Genomic DNA, 20,639 nt, shown 5'->3' on the forward strand with positions numbered 1-20,639 from the left:
GGGCTTTTGCGGTTATGTCCATACCAAAAGGAAGAACAGGGAAATGGTAGGATCACTGTGTGAAAATGATGGTAAAATGCTAACAGGAGATGGAGAAAAGGCAGAAATAGAGGACAGGTCAGAATTCCAAATGCCCCTGACATATTGGAAAGCTGGGCCAAAACTAACAAAATGAATTTCAACAGGGGAAAAATGTGAGGTACTAGACAGAAAAAATGAAATGCACAGATATAAGATGTGTGACACCTGGCATTACAACAGTACATATAAAAGGGATCTGGGAGTCTTAACGGAACACAAGTTGAACGTAAGTCAAAATATAATGTGGCAGCTAAGAAAGCCAATGCAATTCTGAGCTGTGTCAATAAGAGTATAATGTTTAGATCAAGGGAAGCAATAGGACCACTTTGTTCTGTGTTGGTCAGATCTCACCTGGAATCTCCAGTTCTGGGCACCACAATTTATGAAGGATATTGATAAGCTGGAGCTTTGGCCAGAGGAGGGCAACCAAAGTGGTAAAAGATGTAGAAACCATGCCCAATAAGGAAATGCTTAGTGAGTTGGATATGTTTAGTCTGGAGAAGAGAAAGGTTAAGGAGTGACATGATAGCCATGTTTAAATATTTAAAGAGATGTCATATTGAAGATGGAGCAAGCTTGTTTTCTGCTACTCCAGACACTAGGACACGGAATAATGGATTGAAACTATAAGAAAAGGGATCCTATTAAAACATTAGGAAGAACTTCCTGACATTTAGGGCTGTTTGACAGTGAAATATTTCACCTCAGAGGCATGGTGAAGTCTCCTTCTTTCGAGGCGGGATGGCCATCTGTTGGGAGTTCTTTGACTGTGTGTTCCTGCATGGCAGGATGACCCTTGTGATCTCTTCCAACTCTATAATTCTATAATTCTGTATTTGGTACCATTCCATTGGCAAATGGAATGTATGGTCCAGCTCTAAGTGATTTTGTTTATTAAAGCACTTCCATCCTGCCTTGTCATTTCAGCCTTTTAAAGCAGCTTGCCAATAACTTCAGGTATAATCATAGTAACAATAAAAGCCACTAGAAGGGGAATATAGCAGAAAAAAACAATGAATACAAATATTTCTAACTGAATTTCACAAACTGCTATGAGCCACAAGATATTGAGAGGTGGAGTAAATATAAAGGGCTTTCATGGATTCCTGGGGAAGATGTTTCTCAGTCAGGGTACTACAGCCCCCTGTCTTTGGTGACTTGTGAAGGTGAGAGGATCCAGACCAAGGCTTCAACACATAATCTTAAAACTTGGACAAACTCATATGGGATCATGAAGCCCTTGAGAGTGTCTGATTTAAAGCCACATCTGTGAGCCAAGTGTTGAGTAACTTCACAGAAAAGTGTCATATTTAGAGATTTCTGTGAAGTGATATGAAAGTTTTATCTGTAATGATGATTATTCAGACATTTGAGTTACCCCAGATTGTGCAGTCAATAGAACCTCATGTGTTTGTGACATTTCATCTGCCATAGCTTGCAGCAAGTGTTGTATGGTGAGTGTATGGGGCCGGTATTAATTTTCTATATTGCCAGTTCCAGAGCTTTTTGTGCTTCCTGTTGTAAAAATAAGAAAAGAATAATGTGAGAGCGTATCTAAGGCCCTTTCCACACGGGCCATATACGGCGCCCTGGGGACGGCAAAAACGTCGTCCCCAGGGAGCCGTTCGCCTGAGCGGTGCAAAGCCGCCGTTTTCCTACCTCGCTCCCCGAGCGAGGTTTATGGAAAACGGCGGCTTCGAGCTGCTGCTGTGTGAATGGCAGAGGCTCGAAGGCACCCTCCCCCCTTTCGCCCTCCACTTACCGTGTCTGTGGCCATCCAGCGCTTCGCTGAGGCCTAGGGACACGCCCCTCTGCCCTGCGACACTGGAGCAGTCGCACAGGGCAGGGGGGGGCCTGTCCCCAGGCCTCGGCCATGTGCCGGAAGGTCACAGACACGGCAGGTCGGCCGGGTGACGGCACTCCGCGGCGCCGTCTTCCCGGCTGTTTCTGGGACCGTTCGTGCGAACGGTCCCAAGGGGGTTGGGTCGGCGTCGTATACGCCGACCCAACCCCAATCGTGGCCGTGCGGAAACAGCCTAAGTTTCTGGTTCAAAATCATTGGTGTCTTTATGAGAGTGGCAGGAACACTTGTAGCCACATCAAGCCTTTGACTGTATATAGCATGGAGTTGAAAGGGGTGAATATATTCCAGAGAAGAAGGGACTTGGTGTTCATATTCCAAAATAAATTTTGTGTTGACAAACTGCTCATTTTTGTTCTCCTCTCCCCCCTCCTGCCCTCTATTTAGATGACTAGAGACATTTCTTCTGCATCCATGCATCCACTCGACACTTCATTTCTTGGCACAGTCTCCCAGTATGCATGCCAGAGAAGGACATCTTTAAATAATTACAACAAAAAATTCACGGTAATATCTGTAATTTTATTCTAAACCTAGATTGTTGTACTTAACTGCAGGTGCTTTTTGTATACAAGTTACTGATTTTAAATATCTTTAATGAAGCTTCCAAGAAATGATGACATCTAGTGAGAATACATGCTTATGCATGTTTACATGGACTTCACTACGTAAGATCTTGCCACAATTCTACATAACACAATCTGTTGAGATGAACTCTGCACCTAAAAATGTAAAATTCCATATTCAGAAATTAGCCTATGGCAAAATCAGTGTTTTATTGCATATTGATGTTACAACAACAACAACAGTCCTTATTTCTCAAAGTCGCCTGAGTGTTTCATGGGAACTGAAAAAAATTGCAAAATATTTTGGGAATGGGCATTTGTAATGGATAAGTATGATAAAGTGCTGGTCTTTTCTGATAGTAGCATTAAGCTTTATGTGGCTTATGGAAGCTCATCTCTCATCTCGCGGCGGCAGTGAACCTAAATTATGCCGGTGGAAGCCTGGGGACTGCTCGCATGGTAGTGTGCGAGCAGTCCCGGCTCCCTCCCCAGCTGGAGAGGCGGCTTCGCACGGAGGTCAGGGGGCAGCGTGGGCGGGTCTCTGCTGCCCTCCATGGCAACGCTGAACAAAGAGGGAAGGGGAGAGGGGAAAGCAACATCTTCCCGCTGGTGCTGTTTGCATAGCGCCAGTGGGAAGACACTGCTTTGGAAAAACCTTGCTCGGGGAGTGTGGTTTGAAAGCAGCGCCTTCGCGCTGCTCGGGGGTGGTGAGGCCGGCGCTGCTGCATCGAGCCCCTCCCCAGGGATGCAATTTTTAGTGTCCCTGGGGCGCTGTATTCTGCCCGTGTGGAAACAGCCAGTGATTTTTTTAAAAAAATCCATCAAAATGTCCAGTCAGACTGGCAGTGGCTCTCCGAGGTCTCAGGTAATAGTCTTTCAAATTACCTATCTCAAGATCCTTTTAGCTGGATAAGCCAGTTATGGAAGCTTCCCATGCTAAGCAGATGCTCTACCACTGAGCTACAGTCCCTCCTCACCTAATTACTTGTCTTATTACAGTTCCTGTTTCACCTGACTTTTGTCCAGACAAGTCCCATAACATCTAGCATAGGTTTCTTATTGGTCAAAGGGGTCCCTTTCTTTTCCCTCACCCCAAAGTCTCTGGACACAATGTGTAACAGACTCCTCTCTGTGATACACCTCTGAAAATGCCAGCCACAGATGCAGGCGAAACATTAGGAACAAGATCTACCAGACCATGGCCACACAGCCCGGAAAACCCACTACAACCAGTCTATGGAGAGAGTTTCAACTGAGTCAAGTTGGTTCTAAATGCTTACAGGTGGTACTCTTATTTCAAAATACTGTTCAGCTGGTTTTCAAATTGATCACTCCAAAGGTCATGAAAATTAAACTCTGAAAGACTGAAGAATGGTGGCTGTAAACATTTGATGACTAGATGGTAGAGGACAATTCTACAGTGCCTGTATAAATCAGGGTGCTTTTCTGGTTTGTTTTTGTCTTCTTCATTTCAAATAGTTTGTTGCAAGCTTATTATATACAAGTAGTCTACCTAACACTCTTCAAACATAGCTAGGATTTTTGAGTGCTGAAAAACCCAGTTAGAAGATTGTCAAACCATATGAAGGAGAAAGTCACTTGATGTAGTAGACTGTAATTCTTCAACTTATAAGTAGATTTGTTGGTTGGTTCCCATGGAAGACTCTCACAAAGAAAAGAGAGGAGGTGGCTTCACTAATTCCCTGTCTTGTTGCATTCTTTCTCCCCCTCTATGCTATTCTTTTGGGGTTCCCTGGCCCACAGGAGGAGCATTTCAGGATTGCTCAGGGCAGCATCAACAGGGTGAAGACAAGGAAGGCCCTTTCCACTGAAAATTTGTACTTCCCCTTCTGTCAGTAAGGATTTACCACAGGATCTAAGCCAATGTTTCTGAACTAATGAAGGGGTCTGGCTATTACTGAGTCAGGTCTTTGATTCACTCAGATCATTACTGTCTCACCTGACTGGCAGAGTTCTCTAGGGTCTTGGATAGAGAAAGATTTTTTTTCTTGCTCCTTTAATCAGAAATCCTCAGTTTGCAGACACGAGGGCCTTTATACTTCAAAGTTGTGGATCAGCACACTGAGTTATGGCCCCTCTCTGACATTCATGCAGGGGAACATAGCAGAGAAAGTTCAGGTCATTTAGGGGTGGGGGACTGACCCAGAGCTATTATTAGAAAAAATATTTACTATGTTGAAGTGCAGACCACCCTAAACGCTTTCCAGACATAACCCAGTATGAAAAGCTGCTTGAATCCTTAGGCTGGGATATGTTCAGGACAGAGCTTAAGTCACAATTTATTTTTTACTTTTGTCCTTTGCTCTAGTCTTATCATTTCCTCCTGTCAGAAATGTAGATACAGGTGACATAGATATAAAGTTTGGAGAGAAGGTGGCACAGTATTACCAGATCTTGTCAGATCTCAGAAACTTAGCAGCGTCCAAACTTGGAAGGGGGACCACCAAGAATACACTGCAGAGGAAGGCAATGGCTGTCCACCTCTGTTCCTCACATGGCTTGAAAACTCCTTAGTTGGCTGCAGCTTAATGGCGCTTTACACATAGATTTAAACTTTCCACCCAACACAACAACCTGAATCTCCTTGGCTCATTCCGCACATGCAGAATAATGCACTTTCAAACTGCTTTCAGTGCTCTTTGAAGCTGTGCGGAATGGCAAAATCCACTTTCAAACAGTTGTGAAAGTGGTTTGAAATCGCATTATTTTGCGTGTGCGGAAGGGGCCCTTGTTTATTTTTAAGGATACTTAAAAAATAAGTGATGCAACAGCTTGGATCCTTAACAGCACTTTGGCAGGTTCAAAGATTTCCAACCTGCAAATTATGACTTCCTCCCCTCCCCTCTTCCATGACAGCCCCAAATGCCTCCCTGTTCCTTGGAGACAGGGGTTAGATCCCATCAATATGTATGTAAAATTAGGATTATTTTGCCCAGTATGCATACCTTTATACATACTTACATTGAACCTTTTTTGCCCATACTTTTGACCACTTACCAAGTGTGAAGAGATTATCTTGGAGACCATCACAATTCACTTTGTTTTTACCATTCTCAGTAATAGCTGGTAAATACTTGGGGGTTCTCACCATTCATAATCATTTGTTTTTACTAATACGGATACATTATGGGCTTGGAATTACTTTCTGCAGTTGTACACTTAAACTGGAGTAACAGTAAATTCCATTCTCCAGGTAACACTGGGAAATGTAGTTCTCTCATGAGTTTAGGAATTTTTCATAGCTAATTTGCATCACATTTCTTTGTGCAGTCCATAGCAGTAAAAGCAGTGTAAAACTAGTATTAGTGTTCAGTGTGGATTTTCTCTAAAACAACAAGTAAGTTGCAGTAGGCCCTTTCTTGAGGTGAATAACAAGGCAGGAATTATGCTGATCAGGAAACTATTCCGAAAAAGCTTAAAAATTTAGACATTCTTTCCTGCTGTTTCTATATCTGGGGCCAGTGCTACAGGTGTAATTCATAGGCCCAGAAAAAGATGTTCCAAAATGTTATTTTTTTTGTACAAATATAGAACAGAAATGAGGCATCAGTATAATTTACTGATACAAGCTGTGGGCAACCAACCATTAAATGATGCATTGTCTCTGGCTGAATGCCACGTAACTTGCAAATTAGGTCCAAATCATTTTGAATTATGTGTTGGTGATGGCATCTTGTTATAACCACTTTATTTTAAGATATAAATATATTGTTTCTTCTTTCCCTTCGTAACTTGGAGATAGCTTTTCTTGGTGTTGCTATTTTTAGCTTTTTATGTTAGAACTGCAATCTGTGTTAGGCTTTGCAGTCTTTGATAAACACAGGGATTTTTCACTTAGAGGTGACCCATGGGAATCTGAAACCTCATTTTTTTTTAGTTTTCTCTCTTAAAAGAATAGCTGCTTTATAAAGGCAATTAATTGTGACATTTTCCATACTGTCAAGTGAAGCAATAAAACAGGTGTTTTGTTAACATGGCAGTTTTTACAGCGTAATGAAGCTTAAATAGTCTTTCTTAGTTGTTGCTGAGTACTTCTAGGTGATTAAAATTTGTGCTACTGTGCATTCTGAATGCTTACCAACATATGCTTTATAGCTTATATTTGAATTGGTTTTTAATAGCAATAACATGACTTTTAAGACTTTTAATACATATACTTCAAGAGCTAATTGCTTTGACCCGTATCTACAATAACATAGGTTCCAGATTTCTTTATATACTGTTTGCTATCACTTTATGTAATCTATACCGTTAACATGCTGTGGCAATGCTACATATGCTTAATTCAGATACAACACAAAGCTGTGGCTTATTTTAATTGTGGTTAGCATGGAAAACCAGGATCTGGATCACAGATTGCCATTCAGTCCTGGTTTGTGCTACCCCAAAGTGTTTGAGCTATTTAGATATAGCAAATATGTATGTTTATTTTGAGAAAACCTTCTTGTAGATACTACTGCTATCCCAGCCTGCATTGCAACACAGGGCAACACAGTGCCACCAAATGGCACTGGAGGAGTGGGAAAAGCAAACTCTTGGGTCAAACACTGTAATATCGAACAGGTAATCCCGCAACTGACAATCTTGTTCTACATTCTGCTGTTCAAGATCATCTTGCAGCCTGGAGCAGTGAGACGTGTCTGGGAACAGAATGCTTCCCATGCCCTGCCAATTGTGGCATGTAGTGTTGGCATGTAGAGTTCTCCCAGAATTTCAAGTCATCTCCAAACTACAGAGATGATTTATCCTGTAGAAAATGGCAGTTTTGGAGGGTAGATTTTATGGTATCAGAACTCTGCTGGGCATCCTCCATTTCCCAAACTCTTACGACCCAAATATCCAAACATTTCACAGCCCGCTATTGGCCACCCTAGCAGTGTGTAACTCCTAGACCTGCTTCATCACCATGCTCCTTGGGCAATGAAGGACGTAAAGCTTTGATTGCCAGATGTAAGAATGGAGCATGCCAGCATTACTACACCTTTAAAAGGAAGACAAGACAAAGGTTAACAGAGAAATGGCAACTGAGAAGCGGTGAATGATGAGAGTGGTTTTAGCTCTGAGGAGCTTTTGTTAGGCTGCTCTGCAGGATGAAACATGAGTGGGTTCCTCATGTATGGATTACATGAAACCATAGTTAAGATTAACTGTGGTTAATAAACCAGCTTTAGATCCTGGCCAGAGGCAGCTAAACTTATTGTTAATGAGTAGAACTGAATTAAGATGATAGCTATTGATAGGTTAATGAAACCACAGCTTCACTTGATATTTGAACTGACACATTCAGGTTTTGGGGTCTGTGCTATATCTTGAAAGAGGATGTCATTCAAGTTATTATTCAGGGTGGTCATGTGTAATATACTTCTGTTTGAAAAGACCTTTCAAACATTTCATTTATGTATGTAAAACAAATATATTTTTCTATTCAGTATATGAAAGGATCTGTATGGGGTATGGCAGCACATTTAAAACATATAAAATATAACTATGAACCAGTGACGTAGGTATAGATTTTTTGTGGGGAGGTTCAGGGGCAAAGCCACGCCCCCACCCACACCCACCCTAAGCCACGCCCCTGGCCCAAGTGCTTATAAAAGCAGCTCTGCGAGGTCAGAGATGGCCGATACGCCTGCCCTGCCTGCCCCCCCTTTGGGAGTCCATAACTTTGGACCCCCTGAGCAAACCTTCACCAAACATGGGTGGTTTCAGCAGGAGACTATCCTGATGATACCACCTAGGTTTAATGAAGTTTGGTTCAGGGGGTTCAAAGATATGAACCCTCAAAAGGATAGCCCCATCTACTATTAGCTCCCATTGGAAACAATGGGGGATGCAGGCACCCCCTTTGGGGGTCCATAACTTTGGACCCCCTGAACCAAACTTCACCAAACTTGGCTGGTATCATCAGGAGTGTCACCTGGCAATATCCTGAATTTTTTGTGCCGCTAGCCTAAAAATGCGCCCCCTGCAGGTCAAAAACCGAAAAACACTTTAAAATACCAAAAAAACACAAATGGGGGAGCGGAGCTTCGGACATGCCATGGGGGGGTTTGAACCCAAGAACCCTATGTCCTTTCTATGAACCCCCTCCATACAAAAATCATAATGAACAGCCCACACCCAAAAATAGACTGAAGAATAGAAACATTTGTACTCTAAAAATCCTCTAAAACAGTCTGCTTGCTAGAAAGACAGCACCGAGGGGACAAAGCAAAATCCCCTCAGTATTCCATAATGCTGGAGCTGCCTTTCGTCAGGTACTAGTGCTGAAGGGGGGAAATTGGTGCCCGGGGCAAAATGGTGCCTGCCCTCCCTGTACGCCCCCCCAAATGCCTCACTTACCTTTAAAAGTTAAAAGAACAGCCTGCTCTGGTCTGCAGGGGCGGCCTGAGGGGAGGGGTGGCGGGAGCAATTTTCTGCCCCCCCGCCTGTGCCCGGGGCTTTTGTCCCCCTAACCCCATGTTAGCTCCGCCTATTTTAGGTACCCACCTATTTTACCTTGCAATAACATCTCCCCCTACCAAGCACTGTGCTTACCAGATAACTGGCAGCTACTGGGGGCTGGAAATGTACAAATCATCACTGATTTGTGAGGTCTCTAACCCCTTTTCCATTATTCTTTTTTCCCCCATGTACTTTTCGCTTCAATACCTATCTTTATCAGTCCTACTGGGCAACCAGCCAGAGGCCCCGCACATTCTTTCTCCCTCATTGACTATCCTTTATCACCATTGCTGTTTCCATTTCTCCATTCATGCCCAACTGGTTACTTAGTATTCCTCCTTCCATCTCCTTCCTCACTCCTGTTTCCCCTCCTAGTTATATTTTTCTATGGTCAGATGCTGCTTTCTGTTTGCTGTAGCCACACAAAATGATATCCAAAGTGTCTTCCCCTCAGCAGACACTGTTGTTCTAGTTTTTGGAACCATTTGGCTTGGTGGTGGAAATGTCTACAAGCCTAGCTGTTCCCCAGGTTTGTTGATTTTTTAAAAAAATATATAGCTATAAGCAGTGGTGGGATTCACCAGGTTCGCACCATTTTGGCAGAACCGGTTGTTAAAATGGTGCTTATAAACAACCAGTTGTTAAATTATTTTATGCCAAAGACTACATAGTATGGTTGGTGGGTGGCATTTGCTCACTGTATTATTTTGGGTGCAGTATTTCTTGTTGGATAACCATTATATAAAGGAGCCCACTCAACTCCTACTTGAAAAAAAATGTATACCAATCTTAAACATTTTAATAGCAGTCTGTGCTTTTCCCTGTGTGACGAGGGATTAATGAATGTCTTAGACTGTAAAATCATATGACAGTCTTTATCTGGAGATAGTTTAATATCTTTCTCTGCTTCTGTAATGAAACATTAATATGGTCAGTGACCATGCTATAATAGCAAATGATTTTTCTTGCTTTCATGCACCAAAACCTTGTTGCGTTCCCCATCTCCTTGCATAAGACATAGTTCAGGCCAGCAGTGTGATTTTTATGTAGTAAAATAAACACTGTCATTCTTTCTTTCCCCCAAGAGGGTTGGTTAGCATAGAATATTAATACTGAACTGCAGTAAAACTCAGAAGGACATTTTTCTTATAGACAAATACAATTTAATTCTGAGATGAGAAACTATTTAAGTCAGAAGTGTATAGTTCTGCAATCCTGAGTCTCATTATTTACAAATTTAGTTGAATTTTGCTGGCTTCTTATCATTACTCATGATAATAAGGAAGTAAATGTTTAAATACTGGAAGAATACCTGTTGTGTTTCTGTACCTGGTGGTGGTGGTGGGGGGGGATGGAGGATTCCCACTTTCTTTATTTTGTGCTTGGTTCCTTATTCCCCCCAAACCAGCTGTATCTATGAGTTCGGTAAACAAATAAATTTTAATTTAGTTTAAATCAGCTACATGACATCCTCGCTTTACTTCATAATAGAGTTTGCCTTCTTGTGGGTTGAAATATACTGAAGGGAATATAGCCTCTAAACAATGTATTCTTTGTTCTGCTGAAAGTCTTTAGGGAAAAAGAAATCCACAAATCAAAAAAGTAAACTAGAAATATGTTCTCTGTGAACCTAAGCAATAAGGTAGAATTGGTTTCTTCTGAACAAGCAAGACTTTTTGCTCAGGGCACAATCCACTAGGAATGTGCCCCCCTCAAGAGGTGAATGAGAAAGCCCAGAAGTATATTTTTGTTCAACCTATATTTATTTCCATATATTTTGTTTAGAAGTTACCAGTGGACTTTAAATGCCATCCTAAGCAAAGTTGCAGCTTTTTTAGTGCACTCAGATCAACGGATTTTATTGTTGCATTGTGAATATGGTTTCAATGACAGTGAGAAACAGAAAATAACTTAAATCTGAAAATCTGCTTTGAAGGCAGGGTTTCTGTCAAGGCAGTGTGATTGTTCTGCCCATCCCCTTTCTATTGCAGCCACAATGTTACCAGACTGAACCACAGTGGGTGGGGGAGCCCTGTTTTTAAAAAAGAAAACAGTGTTTCTACCAATCCCGCCAACCCTTGGGATGGCCTAGCAGTGCTGTGCCAAGATGGGGTGCCATTCATTGCATTGGTTCAGTGTCATCCATAAGGACAAGAAAACCTGTCTGGACTAGCCCTTGCCAACATCAGCCTTGTGAAATGACCTGTCTCACTCTCTTCCGAAACAAATTGAGAAAGAAACAATATCCCATCTCCCGAAACCACCTTTGCTGACAATTGGCATTATCTAGGAGCTGTGATTGAGTCACATTCCCCCTATTTCTAAGCACTCCCAGGCTTAGAACATTAAGCCAAGTATCCAGCCATTAATTTTAACTATTCAATAGTTAAGTGTCCTACACTTAAGTTAAGTGTTCTTCTCACGTCTTTCATCAGGACGGCAAGAGTTTCTTTGTCCTGAGAGATTACAGTCACTTAGCATAACCTGAGAACCCATTTCTCCCTATAACTTGCTCCCTTGACCAACACTCAGTGTTCAGTATTTCCCTGGACATCTCTTTTTTTGGCCAATACTGTCCTCAATGCAATATCATTTTCTTCTACCAGAGTTCAGTGTGGTTCGCTGGACTCTGCTCATTGAACCATTCTGCTCCAAGATCAGGTAATTATTACCTTTACTCCTCCAAACCTCTTGCTTTTCCAAACCTATCCCCTCAAAACTATCTACATCTCAGGCCTGTATGATTTCTCTGTGCACTTTGACCATTTGTGTGCTTGTATTTTTATTATTTTACTTTTCCTAATAATAATTGTTAAACTTTTACTCTGTTTTTCTTGTAGATTTCTTGTGCAGACCAATTTTTATAAACATTGGCAACAAAGATCTTGGACTTACCCAGCTTTTTGCTATGTTAGGTCTACTCTCCACTAATATCCCACTCTAACAGGGGGCAGACCCCACCATTTTGGGTAACACTAATGCTCCTGAAATGCTACTCCAGAGGAACAAGGGACCTCAAGAACAGCATCAGGGTGGAGTTAGAGGTATACCAAAACACAGTTACACCTTTCCAAGTCTATGTAATTTTAAAGAGGGTCCCTCTACTTACATTGTACGTTACATTGTAATGTAAACTCCTGCTTCATTGCTTTTAATACCTTAAGTGGAAGATGTTTACTATAGAGCAAAATATTTCTGTACCCTATAAAAATGAGGCATTGTACTAGGATGCAAGCCATAATATATCAAAATTTGTTGTTTGTGTCGTTTATAATACTTATTCCTTTTTCTGAAATGGCCAATTCCGGTTATAGCACAGTAAAAAGAAAAAGTGGTAGTGAAGTAGAAATTGTATTTTAATCTTGAGTATATCAAAACAAGCTGATGTGCCATATAAAAATGTGACTCCATAATTTATTTCAGCATTTGTGGTTAGTGTTAGCCTAATTGTTTATTTAGAATATCTTAATGAGCTGTGGGTAGACAGAGAAAATAATGAGCAATGAAAACACTGTTTAAAAAAACTTTGCTGACATTTTTCAGTTGATTGTCAACAATATTTTTCTGGACATGGCATTCTAGTTTTCTTAAGGCAATAATACATTTCTCCCTAAGATCTGTCCACCCACTAGCAAAAGGAACACGTATTGAACCTAAAATAGCAGTGACATTATGTTTTATATCATTTAGCTTGATGGGCTATGCAACCTCAACTTGATTGAATGATTGTTCTGCCTTTTCCTCAGTTAGAAGGATTGCCTTTATTCTTTAACATTAACATTGTGAACATTAACATTGTTTGTAAAAACCTCTGATATTGTGCTCCTTTCAGTAAGCAGAATTCAGTTTCATTGAGGGGACATGAGTTTCATTTCCGAAAAAGGCATTGTAATAGTACATTTCTGAACGAGATCCAGCGAATGAAGATCAGTGACCATGCATACACTCTGAGCTTTGTTTCAAACATAGGTACTCTCGGTTTTAATATCATAAATCCAGCTGAAAGCACAGAGGTTGACTGAAAGCACAAAGACAAGACAGAGCTAAATGAGGCATCCCCAAACATAATGTAGTCCCCAAGCAAAACATCTGCCACATTTGTATGTGATAGAAAGGGAAACAGGTGTTGAATGAGCAGGGGAGAACAGATCATTTCCAAGTATGTGAAAGAGCTCTAAAAGATTTTATTTTCAAGGTGTTCTATAATTTTGCTCTAGCCCTTATATTGCAACTTGCAGAAGTCATGTTTTACAATTCAAAACATAATTACAAAACTACGAAACAGAATGGTAGAGACATGGGGAACTAGATCAGACAAAGATAAACCATCATAGCTATAAAGGCTTGACTACCACGTTTAAAACACACACACACACGTTTGTCATTCATAAGATATCTGAATTTACCAGAGGTTACACTTCATGTGAAACATATGCAGGTTTTGCTGGTTTTCCCCCAAGTGTATCCAAGATAATACTGTCATTTTGGGTAACGCTATCTGGGTTGGTGTATACAACTAAACAAGACTCAGATTGCAGATCTGTACAGAAAAGGAAGAGGCACTAGAGATTTTATTGCAAATTTACATTGGTTACTGGAGCATATGAGAAGAAAATCAATGTGTGTTTCATAAATTACAGCAAAGGTTTTGACTGTGTGGATCATGAAAAGCTATGACTGGGTTTAAAGGAAATGGATATGCCACAGCATCTAATTCAGTGGTTCTCAACCTTCCTAAAGCCGCGACCCTTTAATACAGTTCCTCATGTTGTGGTGACCCCCCAACCATAAAATTGGTATATATACAATATTAAAAGACTGTTTTCCAATGGCCTTAGGCGACCCCTGTGAAAGGGTTGTTCGACCCCCAAAGGGGTTGCAACCCACAGGTTGAGAGCCGCTGATCTAAATTGTTTTGATGTGCAACCTGTATGCTGAACAAGCAGCTATTGTTAGGACAGAATATGAAGACATTGAATGGTTTCCAATTGTCAAATTGGTGTTAGATAAGGATGTATTTTATCTCCCTATCTCTTCAATCTGTACACAGAATATATCATAAGGGAAGTTGAATTAGAATTAGATGAAAGTGGAGTGAAGATTGGGAGGGGGAACATTAACTATTTGAGATGTGCCACCAATACTAAATTACTGGTACAAAATAGTGAAGGCTTGAAACAACTACAGCTGAAAGTTAAAGCAGAAAGTGCCAATGCAGGATTACCGATGAAGATCAAGACAAAAGTAATGGCTATTGGAGATTACTCGGCTTTAGGGTGGACAATGAGGTATGAAATTGTTAAAGACTTTCTATTTCTTGCCTTCATCATCAACCAAAAGAGATTGCAACCAAGAACTCAGACTAAGAAGGGCAGCTATGAAGAAGCTTAAAAGTTTCTTAAGTGTAAGAATGTTTCACTGACAACCAAAGTCAAGTTATTTTATGCCATAGTATTCCTTATTACTTATTTGGGTGTGAAAGCTGGACAAAGAAGAAAGCTGACAGGAAGAAAGTAGATTCTTTTGAAATGCGATGTTGGAGTACAATATTACAGATACTGTGAACCACACACACACACAAAATGAAGCTAAAATGGCTAAACTGAGCAACCAACCCGATTACCAACCCAAACATCCTCTCCAGAGGAACACCATGTTGATGATATCAAAAGCTGCTGAGAGGTTCAGAATAATAACAGGGATGGACTGTCCTGGAGAAGGACACAGTCAGGACAGCTGTTCCAAAGCGAGGCCTGAATGCAGAGTGAAATGTGTCTAGATAATATGTATCTACCAACACTGCCTGAAACTGTAGCTGTCACCCATTCAAGCACATTTATCAGAAATGGTATATTAGCTTCTGGGTAGTAGCTGTTTAGGACATTTGGGTTCAGGGATACCTTCTTCAGGAGTGGTCTCACAACTGCATTCTTTCAAAGTGGTCATAACTACAACCTTCCTACAGAAAGGCATTTATTACTTCCTGGACTCAGTCACCAAACCAATATGGCATAATTCATTGATTGATTCATTGATTGATTGATTGATTGATTGATTCATTTATTTAATTGGTATCCTGCCCTATCCTCGCAGGGCTGATGAAGGGCAAGAGATAAGACTGGATGTGGTGGGTCACTGAGTCCATTCCGTCAGGCCTCATCAATTGAAAGTCATCTGTGGTGAACCCTAGCCACCCTACGATCTTATTAGCATTGTGAGGCAGATTTCCCCACCTTTGGATCCCTTGGGACTGAGTAGCCTTTCAAGTAGCATGGGATGGCTTTAGACTATGGTTCAAATACTGTCCCACAGTAAGGTGTAGAATGCCTTTTTCTTTTTCAAACCAATCCTGTTAAAAATAGCACTGGAATGCTGGAATGCTGAGGCAGATTTGAACAAATTAAAAGGAAATTTTATTGGAAAAGAACAGTTTAATTATGAAGAAAATCAGCAGATGGAAATCAGGCAGGAGTGAGCTATGTATAATCTTAGTTTTCTGTCACACAAATAGGATTTTATCAAGATTTCTAGGTTTCTTGGATGTTCTATTTCCTATGACGGTGCAGTTTTGTTTTAAATTACTCTTAGATTTTACTGACATATGGATTCAAAAACATTCTGACAGGCTGGTACCCTGTCTCTCAGTACACACCCTTTCTGCTGTTAGATACCTACTCTACAGAAATCTCCCTCATGAGGTAATTTAAGAATATCACTAATACTAACCTTCCTTTAAATATAATTCCCTTCCTAACTGGCTTAGGAATTCTTCTTCTATCTCCCAGAAGATATATTCACCACACCCTTTCGCTGTGGGAAGTCTCTTTCAACTATTCCACCTCTACTTTGACCACTAAATAAACTTCCAGTTCTTTTGTCTGTGTATTGTTGCATACACTGCCACACACTATATTTCAGATCAGATTCACTCTATGGCCCTTTCTGCACAGCACAAATAAAACTTCCCACCTTGAGGATGGGAAAAAAGCATTTTGGGGAAGAACTCTGCACAGCTTCCCCCCCCCCCCAACACATCTTTAGGATGTTTTATTTTGGCTCAATCTAGGGCCGTTTCCGCATGGCCTTTTTATGGCGCCCTGGGAACGGTAAAAACGCCGTTCCCAGGGAGCCATTCGCACAGTCGCTCCCCCTCCCCCAGGGCGGCGTCAAGCTGCCCTGAAAAACAACCCTTTAAAGGGTTGTTTTTCCCTCAACAGCGTGTTCCCGGCGGCGCGGTGCGAACAGCACCCCCGGGAACACGCTGTTTCCCTTCCCCGTCTGACTCACCGTGTCCCCGTCGTCGGCCTGCTGGCCGTCGAAGCCCTGCCCACACTGTCCTCCGACCCCTGGAGGTCGGAGGGCAGCGTGGGCGGGGCTTTGATGGCCAGCAGGCTGACGACGGGGACACGGTGAGTCGGACGGGGAAGGGGGCAGAGGCGGCTCCATGCGGAGCCGCCTGCCGTCTGTTGGCCTCTCCGGAGGCCGCCCGCACGCGTGAGTGGGAACGGCCTCCGCCTCCACGCCGGGAGAATTCTTGCCGGCGTGGAGGCGCCTGGGGGGCCGTGCAGAAATGGCTCAGGTTTTTTAAAAAAGAAAACACTAAATTAACTATTATTCTCCCCCAATATGGGGTCAAGTCATTTTGTCTTGGCTGTGCAGAACAAGGAGCATTTTATTTTTCTGACCCGAGTTCAAATAGCTCTCACTTTTGGTTTCTTCACAGCTTGTGTCTGCCATTTTCTTCCTCTTCCGGAGGCTCCGTGCTTCCACCATTTTCTGAATGTTCCTACAGAGGCTTCCTCTGGTTCCTGCTCATCTGTGCATCCTTCCAGTGTATAAGGTGCATTAATAAAGTTGTTTTTCCTGGCAATCCTGCACAGGTATCATTTTTCTTTTTCTTTTTTAAAAAATGAGGTATCTTTGAAGCTTTGACACCCTGATATGAGAATTGGCTTACAAAATCAGTGCGCTGACCTGTTCCTATGAAGATTTTTCTTTTCTTTTTGTTTTTAAGCTGTACTTCATTCCTAGCTACATTTCCAGACTTTATTTTTCTGTGCGGTCTGTCACATCAAACATAAAGCTAGCATCAGAGTGCACTCCAGTAACATTCTGATATTGAGTCAAGCCAACGATGGGGTCTAAGTTGAATGATCCTGTCTGCAAAATATATTGTCAAGGAACCATAGTGTCTTGTATGTTTCCCAAGTCAACATCCTCTGGGATTTGAGATAAGCTCTGTCACAACCTGGAATAGCTCAGTTGGTCAATACTGCGCAGATGCAACAGTGGCAGAAAAGTATGCTCTGTTATCATCAGCATCACAGAATAGGCATAATAATGTGCTCTTATCTGTGTATGGTCATATTCACTTTCCTCCACTTGCACTCTAACTATCTGCTCAATTTTATTCATCACTTGAAACTCCTTGCTCAACCAAAGTACATTTGGGACTCCTTGGAAGGAGAGAGGGCAGTCAGGGCAATTATTTCCACAGCCTGGGTCAGTTCTATATTCCACTGGTCAACCAAGACTGCAACAGGTGGAATGCTTTACCATCTGCCATCAGGGCCTTGTGGGACTCGAAAGAGTTCCACAGGGCCTGTAAAATTGAGTTATTTCACCAGGCATTTAGTTGAGGCCAGATTCTACCATTTCCACTTAGTCCGTCAACTGTATTGTACTATTGTTGGACTCTCCTACGAGGGTGGGAGCATGAGAGGATATTGTTTCTTCAGTTGCTTGTTCTTAGTCTGTGTGTACTACTTGCTTAAATAGTTAGTAGTTTTACTGAGTTAGTTGCTAGTTTTTTTGATGAAATTGTACATTTTTGTATTGTATGTTGTGAACAGCTCTGAGCCAATTTGGAAGAGTGGCATATAAATAGAATAAATAAATAAATAAACCTTGCTGAGCAGAAAATCCCTGAGAGACATCAGGAACACCTGTGGATCCTAGCATCCTAATGTGCCCCTTATCCTTGTAAAGGTTCTGAGTGTCTCACAGTGTAAATCTTATCAGATAATGGTTCATCCATGACAAGGTCTTTGTGCAAAATGCCTCCTTTACCAAACCATGTACCAAACCCTAGAGAAAACCCAATCAAGAGTCTGAACCTCCGTATGCATAGGTACCAGAATGTTCTGAGAAAGCTCCATAGTTGTCATGGTGGTCATAAAGTCCTGAGCTGGAACTGTTAGGGCAGCCTTGGCATGAATATTGACGTTTCTAAGGACAACTTGCCCCAGTGTTTTCAGCACCAACTCCAAGACTGCCTTTGTCAGCTCAGGAAGTGAGACCAAGGGACAGGGATGTGGGTAGCACACCAACAAAATCCCTCTTCTGATTAGATTCTTGTGTATATGTATTAACTGTGTTATTGGTTTTTGTATTTCCCCCTTCTTTCCTTACCCCCAAGAAAACAGAATGTATTATGGATTTTGTGAACGTTGTAGTTTTTTTTAATTATTATTATTATTATTATTATTATTATTATTATTATTATTATTATTATTATTATTATTATTATTATTATTATTATTATTAGATTTAATATACCGCCCTATCTCAACAAGGCTCAGGGCGGTGAACAATATAAAAACAACATACAATAACAATTTAAAACAGTTACATTCTGAAATGGCAGCCCACCGCTCCACATATAATCCAAAAACAGTCTCCCTCAGCGAAAAACAATGGGTCTCAGTGGTGTTAAGGACCCTTATGAACAGAGGGGGGCGAGGGCACGGGCATGGGCACCATCAGCGGCTGGACTCTCCGAAGGCCCGGTGGAACAATTCGGTTTTACAAGGCCCTGAAGGAATTCTCCAAGATCCCGCAGGGTCTCGGATAGCTGGTGGTAAAGTGTTCCCACCAGACCGGGTGCCTTAGAGCCGGGTAAAGGCCCTGGCTCAGAGTGCAGAGGCCAGCCGAGGTCATCGAGGGGCCAGGGATCTCCAGCAAATTGACTCTGCCGAAGCAAGAGGCCGAGTAGGGACGCATGGGGGGTAATGTCGGGTCCCGAAGGTATGAGGGTCCCAGGCCACGTAAGGCCTTGAAGGTCAATACCCACACCTTGAAAATGATTCGGAATTCAACCGGTAACCAATGCAGGCGGCGCAACACAGGATGGATATGTTCTCGGAAGGCGCCTCCTGTGAGCAGTCGAGCCGCCGCATTTTGGACCAGTTTCAATTTCCGAATCAGACACAAGGGAAGTCCCGCGTAGAGTGAGTTACAATAGTCTAGCCTGGAGGTGACCGTTGCATGGATCACCGTGGCTAGATCGGTGTTGGAGAGGAAGGGAGCCAACCGACGGGCCTGTCGAAGATGGAAAAACGCAACCCGGGTTATATGGGCCACCTGGGTCTCCATTGAAAGAGACGAATCCAGGTGGACCCCCAGGCTGCGGACGGAGGAGGTTTATAAAATTCAGTTTATAAAAACTGAATGAATATATATCCACACACACACATAAACATCAAAGGTATAGGGGTGAACTATGACGTCTGGTGAATTTGGCTAACATACTGAGATGTTCAGTCAGCAAAGGTATTTAACGTGGAGGAGGATTAGTGATTAGAATGAAGGCATGCTTAATTCCTGCCTTGTTCACTGATTCTCCATTTCAAATGCCCTCCAAGCATTTTCCACCCTAGAAAGACTAATTCTGTCTTAAGAATCTGTCACAGATTGTTTTGAAGAAACAGAGATATCATGGAGTGACATTCTTGGCAGTGGATACGAACAGATTTCTAAAACTGCAGTAACTAGTTCACTTTCTCAGGCTCAGGAGATTTGCCCAAATTGGTGGTTGTATGTCAGCTCTATCTCTCTAGGTCAGAGGCCATATGGTTGTTCACTGAAAGGTCCTTTATTAAGCATACCTATGAGCAAAATGTCAAAATAAGTTAGCTGTTTTGTATTTACTGTGGTGTGAGGAAATCTGTGCAACAGCTTACAAGTTTTAAACTTCCTTGGTGGCTTGTAAAATGCATCACCTCGTACTAATTTCTCCCTCTCATTCCCACCCCATTAAGGATGCCTTTGAAATACTGGCTGAAAACTATGAGTTCAGAGAAAATGAAGGTCCTTGCCTTGCGTTTAGGAGAGCTGCATCAGTGCTAAAGTTCCTTCCAGTTACTATAATGAAAACAAAGGATATTGAAGGATTGCCCTGGATGGGAGAACAAGTCAAAGCCATCATTGAGGTAAGTACCTCAGTCACCTCAGAGCATACAGTATTAGTACCTGATCAAATCGTCAGACAGTAGCAGCTCAAAGTATTTGTAAGGAAAAAGGCTAATAGCTTGTTTCTGATCAGCTACTGCAAATGCTGGATCTTTGAGGAAGAGCCCAATTTTCTTAGGCGGTTTCTGCATGGGCAGAAAGCAACAGCTTCAGCCCAGTAAAACACCGTTTTAGCGGGGACTCTCACACAGGTGCCACTGCCAAATTGATGCAGCAGCGCTCTGTGCCCACCAAAACGGTGTTTTCAAAACTTGCTTGGGGAGTGAGTTTTCCTACAAACGCCAGCTTTCATCCGCTGCCATGCGAACGGCAGCGGGTGGAAGCCAGCATTTTCCCCTCCCCTCCTCGGCCCCAAACGCCTCCTTACCTTCTGCTGGCAGCTGTCGCTCTGCTGTCGCTCTGAGGAGAGAAGGGGA

The 20,639-nt window shown here is 42.2% G+C and overlaps 1 protein-coding gene across 1 annotated transcript in view; it reads left to right on the forward strand.

Moving 5' to 3' along the window:
* DNTT (DNA nucleotidylexotransferase) overlaps positions 1 to 20,639 on the forward strand; it is a 165,257-nt gene that overhangs the window by 33,318 nt on the left and 111,300 nt on the right. The window contains 2 exon segments of the mRNA XM_048506221.1: positions 2,330 to 2,449; positions 20,013 to 20,183. Coding sequence (XP_048362178.1) covers positions 2,330 to 2,449; positions 20,013 to 20,183 — 291 coding nt within the window.

Source organism: Sphaerodactylus townsendi, linkage group LG08, assembly GCF_021028975.2.
Source record: "Sphaerodactylus townsendi isolate TG3544 linkage group LG08, MPM_Stown_v2.3, whole genome shotgun sequence".
Classification (NCBI taxonomy): Eukaryota; Metazoa; Chordata; class Lepidosauria; order Squamata; family Sphaerodactylidae; genus Sphaerodactylus; species Sphaerodactylus townsendi.